The following is a 23,707-nucleotide window of genomic DNA, read 5'->3' on the forward strand; positions in this document are numbered from 1 at the left end:
TCAAACCACCTGGTTTATAATGGCAAATAATCAGTGCCTGGGTTAATTCAGGATCTGGACACACCCAGTAGGTCAACCCTTTCTCAGCTTTACATGTTGAGACGCTGTTTTCAAAACGGTAAATTTTCAGCAATCGGAAAGCTGCTTCCTTGGTTGTAGGCATAAAATGCATTTTACGAATAAATAATGTTTCTTTTTAATAAAGGTTCCTGCTAATAATTTCCCCCCTGTAATTCAAACAATGGCAATCCCTTTTTATGTAAATGTCTCTGGGGTCTGCATCTTGATCACTTCACTTGCATTTCAGAATCAGACTATGGAAGGCAACAATAAACATTTAATTATAGTGAATAACTTTTGCATTTTATTCTGAAATGCATGAATGAATACATACATGCAATTTTACCTTCACAAATATACTTTGTGATCTTCCTCATAAAGTGGGATTTTAACACAGTTATCACCTTTTAAATGATTTGAGGATGAACAGTACTGCAAACTTTCATTTTCAATCAGTCTAAAGACTTAAGAGGGCATTGGAATGCAAAATCAATGTACAAAAATAAAAAAACAAATGAAGGACTGGAAGGTTGGTAGATTTAGAGCAGGGGTGTCAAACTCATTCCATGGAAGGCCTAGTGCAGGGTTTTCCAAACTCAGCCCCTGGGATCCCAAGGGGTGCACGTTTAGGTTTTTGCCCTAGCACTACACAGCTGATTCAAATAATCACCAAGTTTAGACAATTTGAATGAGCCCAGGACAGAGTTTGTGAATCGCTGGCCTAGTGTCTGCAGGTTTTTGATTACAATTAAGACCTAGACAACCAGGTGAGGGAAGCTCTTTACTAATTAGTGATCTTAATTCATGAATTAAGTACAAGGGAAGAGCGAAAACATGCAGACACTCGGCTCTAGGTGCAATGAGGTTGACACGTGATTTAGAGGGGTGGATCAGGTTCAAAACATGCCCATGTTGCTAATGTCTCCATCTCCTTTGGCTTTCTTGTCCTGGGACTCAGACCAGGCCTTGTTGATGGTGCGCTTCATCTCATCGTCCCCATCAGAGTACATCTTTTTCAGCATGCTCATTAGTCCATCGCTAGGATCAGCATTCTCGTCTGGGTTTACACTGGGCTTACTGTGCAAAAGCGACAATGTTATTTGTATTTCTCTAAGAAGGTTTGGCAGTAAACATCTTGAACAGTGTCAAAGTTACAGCTCAATATCCATTACAAGTCTAATCAATTAAGAGTGATTTAATCTTGAACCATTCAATTATTTAGCACACTAAATTGTGTTTGACTTACTCCTTTTCTTTGATCTGTTTCTGCACCTGTGTTAAGCATTCCCACTTCTTGGTAGTCTTCTTCTTACACATTACCAGGACCATATCTGTTTTAATCTATAATAAATATGACAAGGTGTGTGTAATTTACACTTTGCCCAGATAAAGTATTGCAGTTTACAATGTTGATGTAAATCTAAAAGAATCAAACACCTTTTTAGAGCTGTCCTGAACATCAACAGGATTAAGAAGATTGTTGATTGTCATTTGATGGTTCTTCCCATCCAAATCGTTCACAAGTAGAACGAAAGACCTGTATGCAGGAAACAATAGATCAGTTTAAATTAAAAAAAAAAATAAACAGGCAAAAGTATTGACTAAGAGAGAGCAAAAAAAAGGGATTAAAGCATTTATCAATGTGACATGACTAAAGCATAGCCTACCTCTCTGTGAAAGTGACCATCACATTTTCTGGTGCAATCTTGTGTACACCATTGAGGGTGATGTAGATTTTGACAAAATGTTCTGATTGGTCCCACCCTGCGTCAAAGAACATGCATTCATTGTAAAAGCAGCAGTTGCCGTTGCCTACATTTTTAAAATTAGTGTTTGCTAGCTGAGCTGCTAGGAAAGCAATTAATACTTTTAGATATTACAAAAGTAGTACCATAGTTGTTTATTTTGACTGTGTATGCTTTTGAGGCAGACGTTGGATCTGCCTCCCTTTTTGCCTGCTGCTCTTTCTGATGTCGCTTCACTGAAATCTCCTTCTCAATCTTCTTCTGTTCCTGTTTGAGGACATCCTGAACACGTGTTCTCTCAGACTTCTCCAGAAGACTGGCGATCTCCTGTAGGTCTGTCTCCAACTGGTTGATCTAAGTGTATATATATATATAAAAACGTTTGTCTGAACATCGAGAATAAAGTTAACGTTAGCTAGCAAACATTGATTTGCAACAGCTAGCTAGTAAGCAACTCACTCGTTAGCTAGCTAACAAGTAAGTTAGCTGCCACACCAAAACGCCAACATTAAGCTAACTAAAGTTGACTAGCTACTTGACATGCCACGGTTGACTTAATATTTAGTTAACTAACGTTACTGGTCCGTACAAACTGTGTACAATTTAGATCATATTAAAATAACTAGAATTAAATATTCTAGCTCATTCCCAATTCTATGGCGCAACATCAGCTAACGTTAGCTAGCTTGCTAACGATACCATCCCAGATAAGCATTGGTAGCTAACTGGCAAGTAACCAGGCTGAGAAGACTTTGACCGGGCTATTTTCATGCAATCCTCAGCAGTCCCATAACAAGATGGCTGATTACCTGTTCGCTGAGGTCCATTTCGTCGTTTATTCTGTAAGGTTTGTATGGGTGTGTTTGGATAGATTAACAGCGAAGTTTCCAATTGCTCCTTTGTAACAATGAAAATGCTCCGTCTAGAGCGATTGATGTTTGAGTTGAGTTCCGCCAATATTTTCACCTTTCGCTATCGGTCAAAATGTGCACTGTACAATGTCCAAGGATACCTAAAAATCAATTAGCCTATGAATCATTTTTTTAAACTTTTCTTTCACATTACTAGAGTTGAAGGAAACAAGTACAACTACTATTTGGCTCAGAATAAAAATCAACAGTGTATTTAGATGAAAGCACTATATTTGCTCTGAGACGCAGTAGTAGTACGTTTTATTGGTTTCTCGCAGTCACACTGAATTGTACAAATTTACAATCATGACATCAATCATATACTTTTATCGAATAGTAAACTCCTAAACTAGCAAAACACTTGTGCAATATGCTGAAATTGCTCTGCCATTTCCTGGTTGCTAAAATTCTAATAGTTCGCCTAATTTCAGTTTGTGACAAAACAAGCAATTCATTAGTGTTGAGAATCAACGTACCATCTAAACCGCTGTGAAATATGTCAATAACCCAAAACATAGTATTTTCAGCTGGTTGAAGCTGGTGTACAAAACTGAAAGTAAAGACACAAAAACTAAACTTAAGAACAGAAAGCATACAAATAGTGCACAAAGAACTGATCTACCGCTTCTTATATACTGACAAAAAAATATAAAGGCAACATGCAACAATTTCAACGACTTTTAATGAGTTATAGTTTATATAAGGAAACCAGTCAAATAAATTAATCAGGCCCTAATCTATGGATTTCACATGACTGTGCAGCCATGGGTGGGCCTGGGAGGGCATAGACCCACCCACTTGGCAGCCAGGACTACCCACAGGCCACTGAGGAGCCCAGCCAATCAGAATGAGTTTTTCCCCACAAAGGGGCTTTATTAAAGCAGTCCTGGGCTGGTGTGGTTACACGTGGTCTGGGGTTGTGAGGCCGGTTGGACTTAAAACCAAGTTCTCTAAAACGACGTTGAGGTGGGTTATGGTAGAGAAATTAACATTAAATTATCTTGCAACAGCTCTGGTGGACATTCCTGCAGTCAGCATGCCAATTGCACACTCCCTCAAAATCTGTGGCAAAGTGTTGTGACAAAACTGCACATTTTAGAGTGGCCTTTTATTGCCCCCAGCACAAGGTACACCTGTGTAATGATCATACTGTTTAATCAGCATCTTGATATGCCACACCTGTCATGTGGATGGATTATCTTGGCAAAGGAGAAATGCTCACAAACAGCGATGTAAACAAACTTGTGCACAAAATGAGAGACATAAGCTTTCTGTGCATATGGAAAAATTCTGGGCTCTTTAATTTCAGGGAAAACAGAAAGGAAAACGCCACACACTGCTGCTCATGCTCCCAGGTGATATTTATTTATAACAACGTTTCGACCCTTAGGTCTTCATCATGCATCCATATCCCAGGTGGGGGTGAAAGGTCCTATATATAGGGGCAGTACTCAGTGACATAACTTCCTGAAACAGGAAGTAAAACATGTATAACAAAGGTTCACAATATTAACATTCAATGTATCAAAATATATGATCATACACAAGGAATGTGAATGTGATCAACATTTACAGTAATATACATAGACATACAATATATTTTATTTCAGCTCATGAAAACATGGGACCAACACAAATCAAATCGTATATGTCACATGCACATGCTCTTACAAGCCCTTAACCAACAATGCAGTTCAAGAAATAGAGTTAAGAAAATATTAACAAAATAAACTAAAGTGAAGAAAAAAAATCTCAAAATCAAAAAGTAACACAAGAAAATTACATAACAATAACGAAGCTAGATACACGGGGTACAGGTACCGAGTCAATGTGCAGGGGTACAGGTTAGTCGAGGTAATTTGTAAAGTGACTATGCATAGATAATAAACAGCGAGTAGCAGCAGTGTAAAAACAAAGGGGGGGGGTCAATGTAAATAGTCCAGGTGGCCATTTGATTAATTGTTCAGCAGTCTTATGGCTTGGGGGTAGAAGCTGTTAAGGAGCCTTTTGGTCCTAGACTTGGCGCTCTGGTACCGCTTGCCGTGCGGTAGCAGAGAGAACAGTCTATGACTTGGGGGACTGGAGTCTTTGACCATTTTTTGGGCCTTCCTCTGACACCGCCTAGTATATAGGTCCTGGATGTCTGGAAGCTTGGCCCCAGTGATGTACTGGGCCGTACGCACTACCCTCTGTAGCGCCTTACAGTCAGATGCCGAGCAGTTGCCATACCATGCGGTGATGCAACCGGTTAGGATGCTCTCGATGGTGCAGCTGTAGAACTTTTTGAGGATCTGGGGACCCATGCCAACTTGACATGTTGCGTTGATATTTTTGTTCAGTACTTTCTTTCAATGAGAATGACAGATCTATAGCTCACATTTCTATGTGAATTTGGTCAGGTCGCCCAAAAAGTTACATATTGCAGCTTTAATATAATACATTTTAAAAATATGCCTTCCTAATATTGAGTTGCATCCCCTTTTGCCCTCGGGACAGCCTCAAATCGTCGGGGCATGGACTACAAGGTGTCGAAAGCGTTCCACAGGGATGCTGGCCCATGTTGACTCCACAGTTGTGTCAAGTTGGCTGGATGTTGGGTGGTGGACCATTCTTGATACACAAGGGAAACGGTTAAGTGTGAAAAACCCAGCAGCGTTGCAGTTCTTGAGACACTTAAATCAGTGTGCCTGGCACCTACTACCATAGCCTGTTCAAAGGCACTTAAATATTTTGTCTTGCCCATTCACCCTCAGAATGGCATACATACACAAGCCATGTCTCACGGCTTGAAAATCCTTATTCAACCTGTCTCTCCTCCTCTTTATCTACACTGATTGAAGTGGATTTAAAATGTGACATCAAGAAGGGATCATAGCTTCACCTGGTCAGTCTGTCATGGAAAGAGCAGATGTTCCTAATGTTTTGTACACTGTGTATACAAAACAACAATACTATGACAACAAGGTTAGGGCTGGCAGTTTTAGAAAATACATCTTTAGAGTTCTTAGGAAGGCATTTTTAAGGCCCTGGGCTCTTTGGTGTGCATTGATCTGTTTAGTGAAGTATGGAATGGGAGAGTTCTGATAACGGCCTGTGCGTGTCATGGGAGTGTTCAGTTTGTGGCTGTTTGCTCGTCCAGTAATTTGTTATGTGCAACTGAGCCTGCGCAGACCGCAAAAACAACAGTCAACAGGATGAGATGTTTACATGCCACAGTATCCCGTTTAAGATCAGCATATCCCAGGCATCTTATCCAGGTTTCTCATAACCAGGATACAAGCCTTTTCAGGTTATTGTAAACGGGACGATGTTTATATGTGTCAACTCAAAAACAGAATACTTGAGTATCCCGAATAATAACGGGACACTGGTGTGCATGTAAACGTAGTTAATGTCTCAGGGATAAATGTGAGCCACACTGGTTGTGAAAAAGATCTGTGAAATTACCTGATGTTATTGTTCAAAAGAGCAGTTAGTGAAACATATTTTTTTTAACGAATTGGGCTCCCTGTGTAAACGCAGCCATTGAAGTTACATTCAATAATGGAAAAGACACTTTGCTAGTGAAAGCACTTTGTCAGAATGATAACAAGTGAATGGACAACCTCATTTGAGCACTGTGAGCTCTCAGCAATACCAAATGTTTAATTGAACATAGAAAATGATAAGTTATCTCAGGAGCATCCTTGACATAAGGCTTTTTACAACACCAACGGCAAAGCACCGATTCTCATTAAAAGTCAATCAGGAGGGGATTCAAACATACATCCTTTTATTTGTTTTAATACAGTTGACACCTTTAAGCTACCAGTTGCAACCTTCAATTAACATAATTCAAAGTGGGGTGGAAAAGAAAAACAGAGTTCACAGCATAGTGTACTGTGTTGGTCCGGTCGTCCGACAATGACTAACCCTAATCACCTGTCTTTTGCAGGTTTAGGGACCATTACTTTACTCACTGCAAACGATGACCACCTATTATTTTATTTTTTTACCACTACATCATTGAGATAAATAAAATCACCACATGGCCCGCTGTATTCCAGACATCTGGTTGTGGTCCGCCAGGTGACGGAAGACTATGCGACTGAGACGCCACCTGCGCTTGACGCCCCGCGGCCGTGAGGTCATCACACATCTATTCCGGATTCGTACTGGGCAGCTGTCACGTGGCAGCGCGGCGATTTCTTTATCAGCAACATCCTGCAAGGACAGTTATTTGTCATGTAAAATAGTGGAGGCTTAATATTCGTCAAACATAAGCTACTCAAACAAGTTGTCGTTACCATTAATTAAATTATAATTGATGTTATCATAGGACATCCCGCCCCAGTAGTTTCAAGTTTCAATGTCACGCGCACAAGTACAGTGAAAAGCCTTTCTTGCTAGCTTTAAACCCCACAATGCAGTAATCAATATCAGTGTGGCACTGAAAGCAACATAAGGGGGGGGAAGGAATAAGAACATGATCTGTGCATTCGAGATGTTGACGATGAGTATGACTTGTCTTTTCTCATTAACGACAGCTCTGCTAGCGTTAATGTCAAAATACATTCTTTACTCACCAAATATGGAGTTTTACTGGGCAATAATCTTAATTTACTCCCTTTACGGCCAGTACGTACTTCCAAAAATTTACAAGCAACTGAAAAAAATGCCACTTTGGCACCTCCAATGTACAGAGCTGTTGTAAACTTACGACCTGTGCGTGGCAGTAATGAGTGATTGGAGGTGCCAAATAGGATTTTTTTCAGTTGCTTGTAATTAAAAAATATTATTTTTGTTGCTGTCTAATGGGAGTTTGAATCAAAACTTCCTGGGCGTTAGAGAAGACACGTCATACTCATCGTCGGCATCTCTAACGCACAGATACTGGGGCAAGGACATCCCAACAAACTATTCAACAAAACACAAAATTCTGAACATTACAACCACAGAAAAGATAGTTGAAGCACAATATGCATAATTGTGGGCTACCTGAAGCTCCTTGGGGAGAACAGTGTTCTTCCTTAGTGCATTGATCCGTAGTCTTTCATCTGCATAGTCAAAGGCCATCTGCCTTCTCTTCACGTCGCGTAGCATTCTCCAGTCAACATAGTACCCTCTGACCTGCTCCACCACACTCCAGCCGCTTCTCAGAGTCTGGAACACAGAAATGAATAAGTTGAGAAACCATACACAGATGATAGCATACAGGAGATCTACCTCTGGTCCACGTTCATTCGTAGGATACGCATACAGCTCGTAGTGTTGATCCAACGCATGCACGTGTATCAGAAGCAGAGCCAGTCTGGTGGCACACAAAGTGCTGCTCAAACGTTTTCCTTCGTAGTTAGAAGACTTAGCCCAAAGGCCGGCAGATGGCGATAGTCATTTCATCTTACCATACAAAGGAAACGCCTTTGCAGCCTGAATAGAGAATGTATGAACCGGTCCACAGGGGATACGAGTGTATAACCGGCTGCATGCAGTCTCTTTGGACGGTAAGCTGAAATTACTCAATATCGCCATCTGCCGTCCTTTGGGCTACAGAAGAATGGCCGTGCATGCAGAGAAAAGCTATCCAGCACTCTAGCAACATCTTTACTTTGGTGAGTTACGAAAATAGATTGAAGCCAGTAGTCACTTAACAAAGTTGGGGAAACAAACATCTTCTATGAAATGATAAATGGAAAGCATCAGAGCATAGAAGCCATAGTGATCCTGTTAAATTACTAGAGTGTCAACTAGAGTGTCAATGTCATAAACCCTCAAAGTTGCATTATGGCAGCCATATTGGTCAGGGAGAAATCCAAACCAGTCTAATTGGAATTAATGGCAGTAGAAGCATGACCCTGATTTTACTTGTGCAGGAAAATAAAATGTGATATTAGAAATTGTGTAATAGAATTAGTCAACCTAAAACATTGTCAAAAAGTTAACAATAGTTTATAGAGGTTTTATACACATTTTCTGTATAAATAGCCTCATATGTAAACAGACCATGAATGTATCCTATCATCAACTGACCTCAGCCAGTGTATGGCTGTGGATTGACTGCATGGTCTGAATGTAATATTGGCAAAATGTATGGAATCACTCCTCAAACTGTCTTGCTAGCCTAGTGCAGATAAATTCATTATTTTACATTATCTTATCACAGCACTGGTTGACCAACTCCCTGACCTTTATCCCATCATAAGAAGGTTCATGTCCATTCTAGTATTCTAATTCTATTACGGTAGAGGCAAATAATTAGTCGTTGTCGCGCGATGGACCAGAGTTAGGCTTTCGTTAGCATACTAGCTAGCAATCCCGTCTTCTGCTCCTCTTTCAGGTTATAAAGTCCACAACTGAAATGTACCCTTGATGAAATCCTTAACAATAATTCAAACGACGTCATACCTGTTTAGGTGTACAAAAGGAGTGAAAAACATTTAACCCCGCAAGTGCAGTCCTACAGGCCGCCGCCATCTTGACAATTGCGTCTTCTTCTGTAATGCTCGAAATGTTGATTTGCACAATACTACCACCTTGCGACAAGGCGGGAGTTGGCCTGCATGTAGTTTACACTGGGTTGTCACTATTACAGCCACAAAGTAAAATTGTCTTTTTCGCAACAATTCATGAAAACAAAAAATGTTGGTCTTAATTTAAGGCTAGGGTTAGGCATCAGGTTAGCAGTGTGGTTAAGGTTCGTGTTAGATTTAAAATCAGGTTTTGAGAGAAATTGTAGAAATAGGCAGAGTTTAGCCATAATTATGATATTGTAACGAGTGACGACCTTTTACACTGTGTGAACTCATTCAGGTCAGGTGCAATGCAAATGCAATAAACACAAAATATCATGAATAACAATAATAAATATAATTAAATTAGGTTTTAATGACTAGATCGAGAAGGGAAAAAGAGAGAGATTCCCTGCAGAACCCCATTTTCACCTAAGGATGGCAGTATTTGTTCACGGTGATGAAATTATTCGATATCTCAGTCTGAATAATGTTTGGATTTAATCAGTTTCACATCAAATCGGTTGAGGGCAGTCCTTAATCATTTATAAAACAATACAAGTGAATTCTTTCACAATTTTCCACCAGACCATCATCTTATGTAGCTGCTTGAAGATGCGTTCCTGGATAAATACTAACACATAATAAACTGCTAATGTGTTCACAATAAAGAGACACAATATGGAGCTAAGTTGGAATTTTGAATACAGTTCAACTCATCAAATTCACATTATACACTATGTGTATAATGTGAGATACCCTCCCTCGGCCGGCTCTAGGCATAAGCGACATAAGAGGTCGCTTAGGACCCCTGGCCGATAGGGGACCTACAACAACAAAAAAATGAAAATGATATATATATACAGTACCAGTCAAAAGTTTGGACACACCTACTCATTCAAGGGTTTTTCTTTATTTGTACTATTTTCTACATTGTAGAATAGTGAAAACATAAAAACTATGAAAAAACACATATGGAATCATGTAGTAACCCAAAAAGTGTTGAACAAATCAAAATTCATTTTTGATTTTAGATTCTTCAAAGTAGCCACCCTTTGCCTTGATGACAGCTTTACACACTCTTGGCATTCTCTCAACCAGCTTCACCTGGAATCCTTTTCCAACAGTCTTGGCGGTGTTCCCACATATGCTGAACACTTGTTGGCTGCTTTTCCTTCACTCTGCGGTCCAACTCATCCCACACCATCTCAATTGGGTTGAGGTTGGGTGATTATGGAGGCCAGGTCATCTGATGCAGCACTCCATCACTCTCATTCTTGGTCAAATAGCCCTTACACAGCCTGGAGGTGTGTAGGGTCATTGTCCTGTTGAAAAACAAATGATAGTCCCACTAAGTGCAAACCAGATGGGATGGCGTATCACTGCAGAATGCTGTGATAGCCATGTTGGTTAAGTGTGCCTTGAATTCTAAATAAATCACTGACAGTGTCACCAGCAAAGCCCCCCCCCCCCCCACCATCACACCTCCTCCTCGCTTTATGGTGGGAACCACACATGCGGAGATCATCCGTTAACCTACTCTGCGTCTCACAGATGACATGCGGTTGGAACCAAAAATCTCACATTTGGACTCATCAGACCAAACAACAGATTTCCACCAGTCTAATGTCCATTGCTCGTGTTTCTTGGACCAAGCAACCTCTTTCTGAGGTTGGTAGCTCAAATTAACTTATCCTCTGCAGCCGAGGTAACTCTGGGTTTTCCTTTCCTGTGGCGGTCCTCATGAGAGCCAGTTTTATCATAGCGCTTGATGGTTTTTACGACTGCACTTGAAGAAACTTGACATTTTCCGCATTGACTGACCTTCATGTCTTAAAGTAATGATGGACGCTTTGCTTATTTGAGCTGTTTTTGCCATAATATGGTCTTCCTCTTTTACCAAATAGGGCTTCTGCATAACACCACTACCTTGTCACAGCACAACTGTGCCTTTGAACGGGGTATGGTAGTAGGTGCCAGGCGCACTGGTTTGAGTGTGTCAAGAACTGCAACGCTGCTGGGTTTTTCACGCTCAACAGTTTCCCGTGTGTATCAAGAATGGTCCACCACCCAAAGGTCATCCAGCCAAGTTGACACCACTGTGGGAAGCATTGGAGTCAACATGGGCCAGCATCCCTGTGGAACGCTTTCACACCTTGTAGAGTCCATGCCCCACAAATTGAGGCTCTTCTGAGGGCAAAAGGGGTTTAACTCAATATTAGGAACATGTTCTTAATGTTTTGTCCACTCAGTGTTTATTTTTTGGAACTCAGTCTGTTGACTGTTGAGAGTTAGAATAGTAGAATACACAAGTTGCAATATCAACGTTTGGTTGTGCATCAGCAGTTTTTCTCTTGTTATGTCAGCCACTGACAGTCACTCAATTTGCCATGTCAGCACACATTTTTAAGATTGGTAAGTTATTCTAGCCAGCTATCTGAACTTATAGTCCTCATGGTCAAATTATCTACCGGGCATGGGGGCCCGTGCCTAGGGCTCTGACCTCCAGGGGCCCTGTCATGCCAAATAGTGTCCCACTGCCCAAATGTGTCCCCCCCTGTGTCACAATGGGATTCGAGAAGCTACTATCATCTGTTCCTAGAACATACCAAATTCTGCCTGGGCTACGTAAGGAAAGAAAAAAATCAATAGGTTTCGTTGCAATGTTCTGATTGTTCTGAGGCGTGCAGAGAGAGAAGCGTGTGCCGTCAAAAGACGGGAAAATGTGATCATTGTTACAGGTTATTTATGATATGTTTTAGCGGGAAATCTCACCGATTATTGGTGAATAAAGTACGAATCATGATCCATGCATGGTCATTGGTGTTTCCTTGCTTGCAAAATTTGATTGCAAACCTTGATTTAGCTAGCATGAGAATGCTGCAAGCAAGCATGGATACTGCAAACTATGGCTGCAAACACTACTGTGAGGTAAGCTTTTCCAAATCTCTTTATTTAGCTAGCGAGCTAAGCTAAGCTTTGTTTTGTACTATTTGTGTTTGTAGAAATTCAGTTGATTTAAATAGATATCTCGAATACTAGGTAGCCTATGACAAGTATTATGACAAGTGCTATATCAGCTGTGAAATGTTATGGGAAATAGGTGAACTCCATTAATCAGTCTTCTGGTCATCATGAGCGATCAGATTGTACCTGGGTCTACTAATAGAGAAGCTGATTTCAGACTAGCAATAACAGTACCTATTGAATACCAATGTATGTGTGTAAATTAATTGATTTCTTGCTGAATTACTACATTCATGATAGGTAGTTTAACCATAGTTTTTTTTTTGTTCCATACCAGGCTGCCATGGCGTGGGCTTCTGTCAAACAACTTCCTCCCTGCAACAATAGAAATGCCAGCTGAGCTTTCAAAAATCAGGAGGCAAGACATTCAGATACTTTCCATGTTTACATTGCACAATTAATTCTCTGATTATGTAATTGTTTAAATTAGCATAACGTCTCAATTACAAGCAGTATGTTGCCCTTCTTTTTTAAAGCTCCATTCCTCTGAAATCCCTACCATCACTGCCACGGATCCCTCCGGAACTTTCATTACGCACACCTGGCCCCTATTCCCATTGATTAGTAATTGTATAAATATGCCCTTGGTTCACCATTGTCAATTATTGTTACAAAGTCCGTTGGTCGCGTGAGTACCTGTGCTGTGTTGTTTTGGCTTTCGTGCCGCGTGTATTGCACAGATGATTACGAGTCTCGTCCCGTGAGGTATCATTGTGCACTTGTGTTATTTATTCGAGGTACTCCTCGCTCTTTTTTTGGGGTTTCAACTAGAGGTTGACCGATTCATCTGAATGGCCGATTAATTGGGGCCGATTTCAAGTTTTCATAAGAATCGGAAATCAGTATTTTTGGACACCGATTTGGCCGATTAAAAAAATAAATATATATATATATATTTTTTATTTTTACACCTTTATTTAATCTTTATTTAACTAGGCAAGTCAGTTAAGAACACATACTTATTTTCAATGACGGCTTAGGAACGGTGGGTTAACTGCCTCGCTCAGGGGCAGAATGACAGATTTTTACCTTGTCAGCTCGGGGGATTCAATCTTGCAACCTTACAGTTAACTAGTCCAACGCTCTAACCACCTGATTACAATGCACTCCACGAGGAGCCTGCCTGTTACGCGAATGCAGTAAGCCAAGGTAAGTTGCTAGCTAGCATTAAACTTATCTTATAAAAAACAATCAATCAATCAATCATAATCAATAGTTAACTACACATGGTTGATGATATTACTAGTTTATCTAGCGTGTCCTGCGTTGCATATAATCGATGCGGTGCGTATCTTTGCTCCAATGTGTACCTAACCATAAACATCAATGCCTTTCTTAAAATCAATACACAGAAGTATATATTTTTTAACCTGCATAAATAAATCCAAGTTAGCAGGCAATATTAACCAGGTGAAATGGTGTCACTTCTCTTGCGTTCATTGCACGCAGAGTCCGTGTATATGCAACAGTTTGGGCTGCCTAATTTGCCAGAATTTTACGTAATTATGACATAACATTGAAGGTTGTGCAATGTAACAGGAATATTTAGACTTATGGATGCCACCCATTTGATAAAATACGGAACGGTTCCGTATTTCACTGAAAGAATAAACGTCTTGTTTTCGAGATGATAGTTTCCGGATTCGACCATATTAATGACCTAAGGCTCATATTTCTGTGTGTTATTATGTTATAACTAAGTCTATGATTTGATAGAGCAGTCTGACTGAGCGGTGGTAGGCAGCAGCAGGCTCGTAAGCATTCATTCTAACAGTACTTTCGTGCGTTTTGCAAGCAGCTCTTTGTTGTGCTTCAAGCATTGCGCTGTTTATGACTCCAAGCCTATCAACTCCCGAGATTAGGCTGGTGTAACCGATGTGAAATGGCTAGCTAGTTAGCGGGGTACGGGCTAATAGCGTTTCAAACGTCACTCACTCTGAGACTTGGAGTGGTTGTTCCCCTTGCTCTGCATGGGAAACGCTGCTTCGAGGGTGGCTGTTGTCGATGTGTTCCTGGTTCGAGCCCAGGTAGGAGCGAGGAGAGGGACGGAAGCTATACTGTTACACTGGCAATACTAAAGTGCCTATAAGAACATCCAATAGTCAAAGGTTAATGAAATACAAATGGTATAGAGAGAAATAGTCCTATAATTCCTATAATAACTACATCCTAAAACTTCTTACCTGGGAATATTGAAGACTCATGTTAAAAGGAACCGCCAGCTTTCATATGTTCTCATGTTCTGAGCAAGGAACTTAAACGTTAGCTTTCTTACATGGCACATATTGCACTTTTACTTTCTTCTCCAACACTTTGTTTTTGCATTATTTAAACCAAATTGAGCATGTTTCATTATTTATTTGAGGCTAAATTGATTTTATTGATGTATTATATTAAGTTAAAATAGGTGTTCATTCAGTATTGTTGTAATTGTCATTATTACAAAAAAACAAAAAAAATCGTCCGATTAATCGGTATCGGCTTTTTTGGTCCTCCAATAATCGGTATCGGTATCGGCTTTGAAAAATCATAATCGGTCGACCTCTAGTTTCAACCCTGTGTTTTGTTTACGTGTTTGTTGGGTCTTCGTCCCCGTGCCTTTACACGGCAAGCTGTAATTTGGGAAATAAAATACCCTATTATGCATTCCTGCACCTGTCTCCCGATCCCTCTATAACAGCGTGACAATCACTGCAGCAAGTGCAACTTTGATATTTTATTAGGATCCCCATTAGCTGTTGCAAAAGCAGCAGCTACTCTTCCTGGGGTCCACACAAAACATGAAACATAATACAGAATGACATAATACAGAACATCAATAGACAAGAACAGCTCAAGGACAGAACTACATACATTTAAAAAAAAAAGGCACACGTAGCCTACATATCAATGCATACACACAAACTATCTAGGTCAAATTCGGGGAGAGGCATGGGGCCACGAGGTGTTGCTTTATCTGTTTTTTGAAACCAGGTTTGCTGTTTATTTGAGCAATATGAAATGGAAGGAAGTTCCATGCAATAAGGGCTCTATATAATAATGTATGCTTTCTTGAATTTGCTCTGGATTTGGGGACTGTGAAAAGACCCCTGGTGGCATGTCTGGTGTGTGTCAGAGCTGTGTGTAAGTTGACTATGCAAACAATTTGGGATTTTCAACGCATTGTTTCTTATAAAAATAAGTGATGCAGTCGTTTTCTCCTCAACTCTTAGCCAAGAGAGACTGGTATGCATAGTATTTATATCATCCCTCTGATTACATTTAAGAGCAAAACGTGCCGCTCTGTTCTGGGCCAGCTGCAGCTTAACTAGGTATTTCCTTGCAGCACTGGACCACATGACTGAACAATAATCAAGATTAGACAAAACTAGAGCCTGCAGAACTTGCTTTTTGGAGAGGGGTGTCAAAAAAGCAGAGCATCTCTATATTACGGCTAGACCTCTCCCTATCTTTACAACCATTGAATCTATATGTTTTGACCATGACAGTTTACAATCTAAGGTAACGCCAAGTAATTTAGTCTCCTCAACTTGTTCAACAGCCACACAATTCATTTCCAAATTAGCACTTAAGGAATGATTTGTACCAAATACAATGCTCTTCATTTTAGAGATGTTCAGGACCAGTTTATTACTGGCCACCCATTCCAAAACAGACTGCAACTATTTGCAGTGACTTCATTAGCTGTGGTTGCTGATGCGTATATGGTTGAATCATCAGCATACATGGACACACATGCTTTGTTTAATGCCAGTGGCAGGTCATTGGTAAAAATAGAAAATAATAGAGGGCCTAGAGAGCTGCCCTGCGGTACACCATACTTTACATGTTTGACATTAGAGAAGCTTCCATTAAAGAAAACCCTTTGAGTTCTGTTAGATAGATGGCTCTGAATCCACAATATGGCAGAGGTTGAAAAGCCAGAGCACATACGTTTTTTCAACAACAGGTTATGGTCAATAATATCAAAGGCTGCACTGAAATCTAACAGTATAGTTCCCACAATCTTCTTATTATCAATTTATTTTAGCCAATCATCAGTCATTTATGTTAATGTTGTTGAGTTCCTTTCTCTATAAGCATGCTGAAAGTCTGTTGTTAATTTGTTTACAGAGAAATAGCATTGTATTTGGTCAAACACAATTTTTTCCAACAGTTTGCTGAGAGCTGGCAGCAAGCTTATAGGTCTGCTGTTAGAACCAGTAAAGGCCGCTTTACCACTCTTGGGTAGCGGAATTACTTTGGCTTCCCTCCATGCCTGAGGACAAAAACTTTCCTCTAGGCTCAAATAAAAAATATGACACATAGGAGTGGCTATAGAGTCAGCTACCATCCTCAGTAGCTTTCCATCTAAGTTGTCAATGCCAGGAGGTTTGTCATTACTGATCGATAACAATTTTTCCACCTCTCCCACACTAACTTTACAATATTCAAACTTCCAATGCTTTTCTTTCATTATTTGTTTTTTTATGCATGAATACAATTGCTGACTGTTCGTTGTTAGCATTTTCTGCCAAAGTTTGCCCACTTTGCCAATGAAATAATAATTTAAATAATTAGCAACATCAAATGGTTTTGTGATGAATAAGCCATCTGATTCGATGATGGAGTTGAATTTGTCTTTCTGCCCATAATTTCCTGGATATACCCACTATATATTGTGATCACTGCATTCAATGGGTACGGATACAACTTTAGAACAAAGTTCTACAGCATTAGTAAAAATGTGATCGATACATGTGGATGATCTTGTTCCTGTAGTGTTTGTAAACACCCTGGTAGGTTGATTAATAACTTGAACCAGATTACAGGCACAGGTTACAGTAAGAAACTTCCTCTTGAGTGGACAGCTTGATGAAACCAGTCAATATTCAGGTCCCCAAGAAAGTAGACCTCTCTGTTTACATCACATACACTATCAAGCATTTCACACATATTATTTAGATACTGACTGTTAGCACTTGGTGGCCTATAGCACCACCCCATAAGAAAAGTCTTTAGAAGTGCCAAGTGAACCTGCAACCACGACACTTCAATAACACTTGACATAAGATTTTTTCTAAGCATTACAGGGTTATGGCTCTAAAAATATACAGATACACCTCCCCCATGAGCATTTCTGTCTCTTCTATAGATGTTATATCCTTGTATTGCTACTGATGTATCATCAAATTAATTATCTATGTGAGTCTCAGAAATGGCTAATATATGAATGTTATCTGGTGTTAGCAAGTTACTGATTTCATGAACCTTATTTCTAAGGTTACAAATATTAATATGGACTATTTTCAGGCCTTTCCTGGGTAGATTATCAGAAATAGACATAATACTGAAAAGAGCAAACAAAGCAAGAGAAAAAAAATATACATTCAGCAGTCCATTAATCAATTGGTGTGTGTGTGGTGTGAGGTTGAGGCTACAAAACCATAGGCTTGGCTCTCTCATCCCTTCCAGGCTTCTGGGAGGCAGGGTGGACAATGAGCCTGTCATAGCTGATGTAAGCAATGTCCCCATGCGCTCTGCCAGCTTTCATGACTGGTGCACAGCTTCAGGATAGTCCTTGTTGAGGAAGATATATGTTCCTCTCAAGTTCTTGGCTCGTTCCAGAACAGCTACCTTGTCCTTGAACCTCAGGAACTTGACCACTATCGGTCTGGGCCTATCACCTGGGCCGATGGTGGGTTTTCCAGTCCTGTGGGCGTGCTCCACCTCAATCTTCCTGTGGTCCATCTTCAATTTCTCAGAGATAATTTCTCTCACTTTGTCCTCAGACTCCATCCAGGTCTCATGTGGAGATTCTGCAATTCCGTCCACAACCATGTCTTTCCGCCTTGATTGTCCCTCAAGATTTATCTGTCAGTAAATGACGAGTGACAAACAAACAAGGGTAACATCTCAATTGTCCAAATGGCTTTCTCTCCCTGTGTCTTCTTAATCTGCACGAATGAAACATATCTGGACGATGTAAAACCTATCATCTCTCCCTTCTGTTTGAATAATTCTCCCACCTGTCTCCTGATTCTGCCTCTTCCTGTCCTCATCCTGTTAGTGGTTCTCTCCTCTTCCTTCAGATGAAATATTGTGTCTAGTGACGTCCGATTGCCCAACAACCTGCCCACTCGACCAGACCCCAACCCCTCCTCCCTCCTATGTCTGACCACTGGCTGCTTTCTCTCCAACTTCGACTGCCAGTCGTACCCCTCCTCAAGAAACGAACACTTCTCAAACAGGTATCCTTTCTTTCTTTTCTATCTATAAACTGTGTCGGAACAGCACTGAACAAATCAGATTCAGTTGTTAACTAAACACACAATTCATTTGTGCTATATCTTGAACTTAGCCCGCCTTCAAGACCGAGATTGTGTATGTCGGTCTAGCAGTATAACACTAACCCGTCATGCGAGTTAATTACCATCATGCAAGTTTATTACATGTTGCCGCAGACAGGAAGCAGAATGTAGCATGTGCGCGCAAACATTGACATCTATGTTTGGTTTGATTTGAAGGGGGGGGGTGGTAGCATCTAACAGATTTATTTCATTATTTCCTGGACACTGCTTGGTGATGCAAACAACACATATCTTTTCAGAACCATCCACTGACCACAGATATACCCTCCGACATGGTAAAAAGATAGCAAAACCGGCACAGACACAGGTCAGTAAATAAGTCGCACGGATGGTTTGTACGAAAGGTTTCCTCTCTCGAGCTGTTCTCACACTAGGTGTGACGTGGGGCTCGTCGGTGGTAATTTATTAATGGATGACGGGTTGCGATCATTTCGGTTATAAGGGTGCTCTTACACTCTGGGTATTATATTCGTGCATGCATTCCATTTTGAGAATTATAGCACCTTAGTGTGCCTTTTCAGTGTATTTGGCCTGTTAAGAGAGTTAGTAATTATTAGTTGGTCAAGCCTAAGATGTCCTTTTTTTTTTTTACTATTTTTTATTAAAACTATATGTAAAAGAGAATATACACTGCTCAAAAAAATAAAGGGAACACTTAAACAACACAATGTAACTCCAAGTCAATCACACTTCTGTGAAATCAAACTGTCCACTTAGGAAGCAACACTGATTGACAATAAATTTCACATGCTGTTGTGCAAATGGAATAGACAAAAGGTGGAAATTATAGGCAATTAGCAAGACACCCCCAAAAAAGGAGTGATTCTGCAGGTGGTGACCACAGACCACTTCTCAGTTCCTATGCTTCCTGGCTGATGTTTTGGTCACTTTTGAATGCTGGCGGTGCTCTCACTCTAGTGGTAGCATGAGACGGAGTCTACAACCCACACAAGTGGCTCAGGTAGTGCAGTTCATCCAGGATGGCACATCAATGCGAGCTGTGGCAAAAAGGTTTGCTGTGTCTGTCAGCGTAGTGTCCAGAGCATGGAGGCGCTACCAGGAGACAGGCCAGTACATCAGGAGACGTGGAGGAGGCCGTAGGAGGGCAACAACCCAGCAGCAGGACCGCTACCTCCGCCTTTGTGCAAGGAGGTGCACTGCCAGAGCCCTGCAAAATGACCTCCAGCAGGCCACAAATGTGCATGTGTCAGCATATGGTCTCACAAGGGGTCTGAGGATCTCATCTCGGTACCTATTGGCAGTCAGGCTACCTCTGGCGAGCACATGGAGGGCTGTGCGGCCCCACAAAGAAATGCCACCCCACACCATGACTGACCCATCGCCAAACCGGTCATGCTGGAGGATGTTGCAGGCAGCAGAACGTTCTCCACGGCGTCTCCAGACTCTGTCACGTCTGTCACATGTGCTCATGTGCTCAGTGTGAACCTGCTTTCATCTGTGAAGAGCACAGGGCGCCAGTGGCGAATTTGCCAATCTTGGTGTTCTCTGGCAAATGCCAAACGTCCTGCACGGTGTTGGGCTGTAAGCACAACCCCCACCTGTGGACGTCGGACCCTCATACCACCCTCATGGAGTCTGTTTCTGACCGTTTGAGCAGACACATGCACATTTGTGGCCTGCTGGAGGTCATTTTGCAGGGCTCTGGCAGTGCACCTCCTTGCACAAAGGCGGAGGTAGCGGTCCTGCTGCTGGGTTGTTGCCCTCCTACGGCCTCCTCCACGTCTCCTGATGTACTGGCCTGTCTCCTGGTAGCGCCTCCATGCTCTGGACACTACGCTGACAGACACAGCAAACCTTCTTGCCACAGCTCGCATTGATGTGCCATCCTGGATGAGCTGCACTACCTGAGCCACTTGTGTGGGTTGTAGACTCCGTCTCATGCTACCACTAGAGTGAGAGCACCGCCAGCATTCAAAAGTGACCAAAACATCAGCCAGGAAGCATAGGAACTGAGAAGTGGTCTGTGGTCACCACCTGCAGAATCACTCCTTTTTTGGGGGTGTCTTGCTAATTGCCCATAATTTCCACCTTTTGTCTATTCCATTTGCACAACAGCATGTGAAATTTATTGTCAATCAGTGTTGCTTCCTAAGTGGACAGTTTGATTTCACAGAAGTGTGATTGACTTGGAGTTACATTGTGTTGTTTAAGTGTTCCCTTTATTTTTTTGAGCAGTGTACTTGAGTTCAACACTAACGGAATTTGACTGCAACAGCCATAACTAGCATGTTACGTTGGAAATTGTATTAGCTCCCACCCTTTCCGGGGTCCTTATAGGAATTAGTCATATTCCATCCATCCAGTAATTTTTAATGGCCTTGTCATTAATGTGTTACTACTGCCACCTAGTGGTGCTTTAGTTTAATCCCTTTATATGCCATAACATTGTTATAGTGATGCCTTTATAGTTTATATTGTAAGTGGTGTCATATAATGTCACTGTATTTCTATGTATGTTATCCTGATATTAATGGCACTTTGTATTCTGCTCTCTCCTAGAGAAACCACACATTCACTCTTCCACACCCACAGTTATGGATCAGTGGTACACGCAGTAGCCTTCCTAGTGATAAACCCTTAACCCTGTACATACTTTGCCTGTTAAATACTGTTATTCCTCCAAGTAATCTACAAGTCAACCGTTCACTGTGCATTGCCACCATTGCGTTCTAACTGGCGCCCGGAGGTGAACATGCCCAAACCAAACCAGCAACATAAGAATAATACAGTCCTTTAGCCCTTACATGCGAGGAACCTCAGATATTCTCGTCCAATTCGTTTTAAAAAGGAGGCAAAGCAAGAGGACGTGAGGAATTGAAGAAAGACACATTGAGAAAGAGCTTATCCCTGAATCCCAAATCAACCCCTAGCCCTTACACCCTATACACTTGTGTAGACCTGAGCGGATTGGATAGGTGTAAGCAATATGGGGACAATTTAACCTGGCCTGGATCTACCTGTAACCTGTGTGTTTTCTTTCTGCATCCTTCTATGCCTCTGTCTCTGTCCCTTTCCCGTTAACTCTGCTCCTGTTCTTCAGGATCTAGGGGTTCTGTCATGCTCTGAGACAACTACTGTATCCCTTCCCCTTCCCCAGACCTGGACCCACCTGATGTCCTCTAGGTGCTCTGTCATGCTCTGAGAAGCCTACCGTATCCCTTCCCCAGACCTGGATCTACCTGATGTCCTCTAGGGGTTCTGTCATGCTCTGAGAAGCCTACGGTATCCCTTCCCCAGACCTGGGTCTACCTGATGTCCTCTAGGGGTTCTGTCATGCTCTGAGAAGCCTACGGTATCCCTTCCCCAGACCTGGGTCTACCTGATGTCCTCTAGGGGTTCTGTCATGCTCTGAGAAGCCTACCGTATCCCTTTCCCGGACCTGGATCTACTTGATGTCCTCCATGATCAACCACCCTCCAAGATTCCACTTTTCATTACATTATCTACAGCTACTGTTAATGTCATGTGGTTTGATCTAATCTGCTATGGACCTGACCTTGACATATCATCCTGGGCACAGTGAGATACACTGATGCACCACATACGCTAGCACTGCAAACACTCCAAGAGCAAAGAGAACAGCTGTGCCTGGACTTTACAGACTCCGTCTTCAAGTCCACCTTCTGAGACTGGCTGCCTGTCGAGGGAAAGTGACTGGCAGAACCACCTGTAGCACCCACCTCTTTTCTATCCCACACGCTAGAACTGAGATTTTTTTAAATCAGACCCTACTTCTCCCAAGACTGTCCCCATCTCATATTATGTACTTTACTTGTCATTCATACTTCTGTTTTCTCAACTAAATTGTATTTTATTGTTTGTGTTGATGTTTGCCTATACTCATGTATTTCAGTCTGTAACTGCCATGTGGGTATATACAATAAAATCAACAAGTTCATGACACACCTCTTACACAAAAAATTGCCAGGTTGGTATTTTACACAGGTTGTTCATTTAAAACTTCTTATGGCTGGGGGCAGTATTGAGTAGCTTGGATGAATAAGGTGCCCAGAGTAAACTGCCTGCTACTCAGTCCCAGAAAATAAGATATGCATATTATTTAGTATATTTGGATAGAAAACACTCTGAAGTTTCTAAAACGGTTTGAATGATGTCTGTGAGTATAACAGAACTCATATGGCAGGCAAAAACCTGAGAAAAAATCTAGCTTGCGTTCCATTGCATTTCTGAAGACAAAGGAATTCTCCGGTTGAAACATTATTGAAGATTTATGATAAAAACATCCTAAAGATTAATTCTATACATCGTTTGACATGTTTCTACGGACTGTAACGGAACTTTTGGACTTTTCGTCTGCTCGCACCTCATGAATTTGGATTACTGGGTTAAACGCGTGAACAAAAAGGAGGTATTTGGATGATGTCACGTGAGTTTGGGTGGGCATTCTATGTCTGGTGTTCTATGTTGTCCTAGTTTTGTATTTCTGTGTGTTTGGCCTGGTATGGTTCTCAGAGGCAGCTGTCTATCGTTGTCTCTAATTGATAATAATCATACTTAGGTAGCCTGTTCCCACCTGAGTTTGTGGGTGGTTGTTTTATATTTAGTGTATGTCACCTTGCAGAACTGTTCGTTTATCGTTTTTGTTGTTTTGTTCTAGTATTCGTATTCATTAAAAGGAATTATGAATACTTACCACGCTGCACCTTGGTCTTCTCCTTCTCCTCTATACGACGATCGTTACAGATGTACTTTATCGAACAAATCAAACATTTATTGTGGAACTGGGATTCCTGGGAGTGCATTCTGATGAAGATCATCAAAGGTAAGTGAATATTTATAACGCTATTTCTGACTTCTGTTGACTCCAACATGGTTTTGTTGTCTGAGCGCTGTACTCAGATTATTGCATGGTTTGCTTTTTCCGTAAAGTTTATTTGAAATCTGACACAGCGGTTGCATTAAGGAGAAGTATATCTCTAATTCTGTGCATAACACTTGTATCTTATATTAAAGTTTATGATGACTATTTCTGTAAATTGATGTGGCTCTCTCCAAAATCACCGGATGTTTTGGAAGCAAAACATTACTGAATGTAACGCGCCAATGTAAACTGAGATTTTTGGATATAAATATACACTTTATCA

The 23,707-nt window shown here is 41.2% G+C and overlaps 2 protein-coding genes and 1 long non-coding RNA gene across 3 annotated transcripts; 1 reads left to right on the plus strand and 2 right to left on the minus strand.

Moving 5' to 3' along the window:
* Positions 1-2,764, minus strand: LOC120020364 (calcyclin binding protein). The gene is made up of 6 exons (XM_038963962.1): positions 2,615-2,764; positions 1,952-2,159; positions 1,728-1,824; positions 1,498-1,597; positions 1,307-1,401; positions 1-1,137 (listed from the first exon to the last, which is right to left on the minus strand). Exons 1-6 carry the CDS (start codon positions 2,630-2,632, stop codon positions 957-959), a joined length of 699 nt encoding a protein of 232 aa, XP_038819890.1. The 5' UTR covers positions 2,633-2,764; the 3' UTR covers positions 1-956.
* Positions 2,765-6,471: 3,707 nt separating this feature from the next.
* Positions 6,472-9,203, minus strand: mrps14 (mitochondrial ribosomal protein S14). The gene is made up of 3 exons (XM_038963447.1): positions 9,101-9,203; positions 7,694-7,858; positions 6,472-6,919 (listed from the first exon to the last, which is right to left on the minus strand). Exons 1-3 carry the CDS (start codon positions 9,167-9,169, stop codon positions 6,737-6,739), a joined length of 417 nt encoding a protein of 138 aa, XP_038819375.1. The 5' UTR covers positions 9,170-9,203; the 3' UTR covers positions 6,472-6,736.
* An 8,919-nt stretch (positions 9,204-18,122) lies between these two features.
* Positions 18,123-22,511, plus strand: LOC120020417. Its single transcript, XR_005472439.1, has 3 exons — positions 18,123-18,461; positions 18,821-18,888; positions 21,700-22,511. It is a non-coding gene; the product is annotated as an uncharacterized LOC120020417 (long non-coding RNA).
* Positions 22,512-23,707: the final 1,196 nt, after the last annotated feature.

The sequence above is a fragment of the Salvelinus namaycush genome, chromosome 25 (assembly GCF_016432855.1).
Source record: "Salvelinus namaycush isolate Seneca chromosome 25, SaNama_1.0, whole genome shotgun sequence".
Taxonomy (NCBI): Eukaryota; Metazoa; Chordata; class Actinopteri; order Salmoniformes; family Salmonidae; genus Salvelinus; species Salvelinus namaycush.

What these genes read in the sequence shown, in the direction of transcription:
- LOC120020364 (XM_038963962.1), bottom strand. An exon ending in AGTCAAAATAAACAACTATG is followed by an intron (nt 1,825 to 1,951) that starts GTACTACTTTTG and finishes TCTTTGACGCAG; the next exon opens with GGTGGGACCAATCAGAACAT. An exon ending in ATGGTCACTTTCACAGAGAG is followed by an intron (nt 1,598 to 1,727) that starts GTAGGCTATGCT and finishes TCCTGCATACAG; the next exon opens with GTCTTTCGTTCTACTTGTGA.
- mrps14 (XM_038963447.1), bottom strand. Translation starts at nt 9,169, where the DNA reads ATGGCGGCGGCCTGTAGGACTGCACTTGCGGGGTTAAATGTTTTTCAC. An exon ending in CCTTTTGTACACCTAAACAG is followed by an intron (nt 7,859 to 9,100) that starts GTATGACGTCGT and finishes TCTGTGTTCCAG; the next exon opens with ACTCTGAGAAGCGGCTGGAG. An exon ending in TTCTCCCCAAGGAGCTTCAG is followed by an intron (nt 6,920 to 7,693) that starts GTAGCCCACAAT and finishes CTGTCCTTGCAG; the next exon opens with GATGTTGCTGATAAAGAAAT.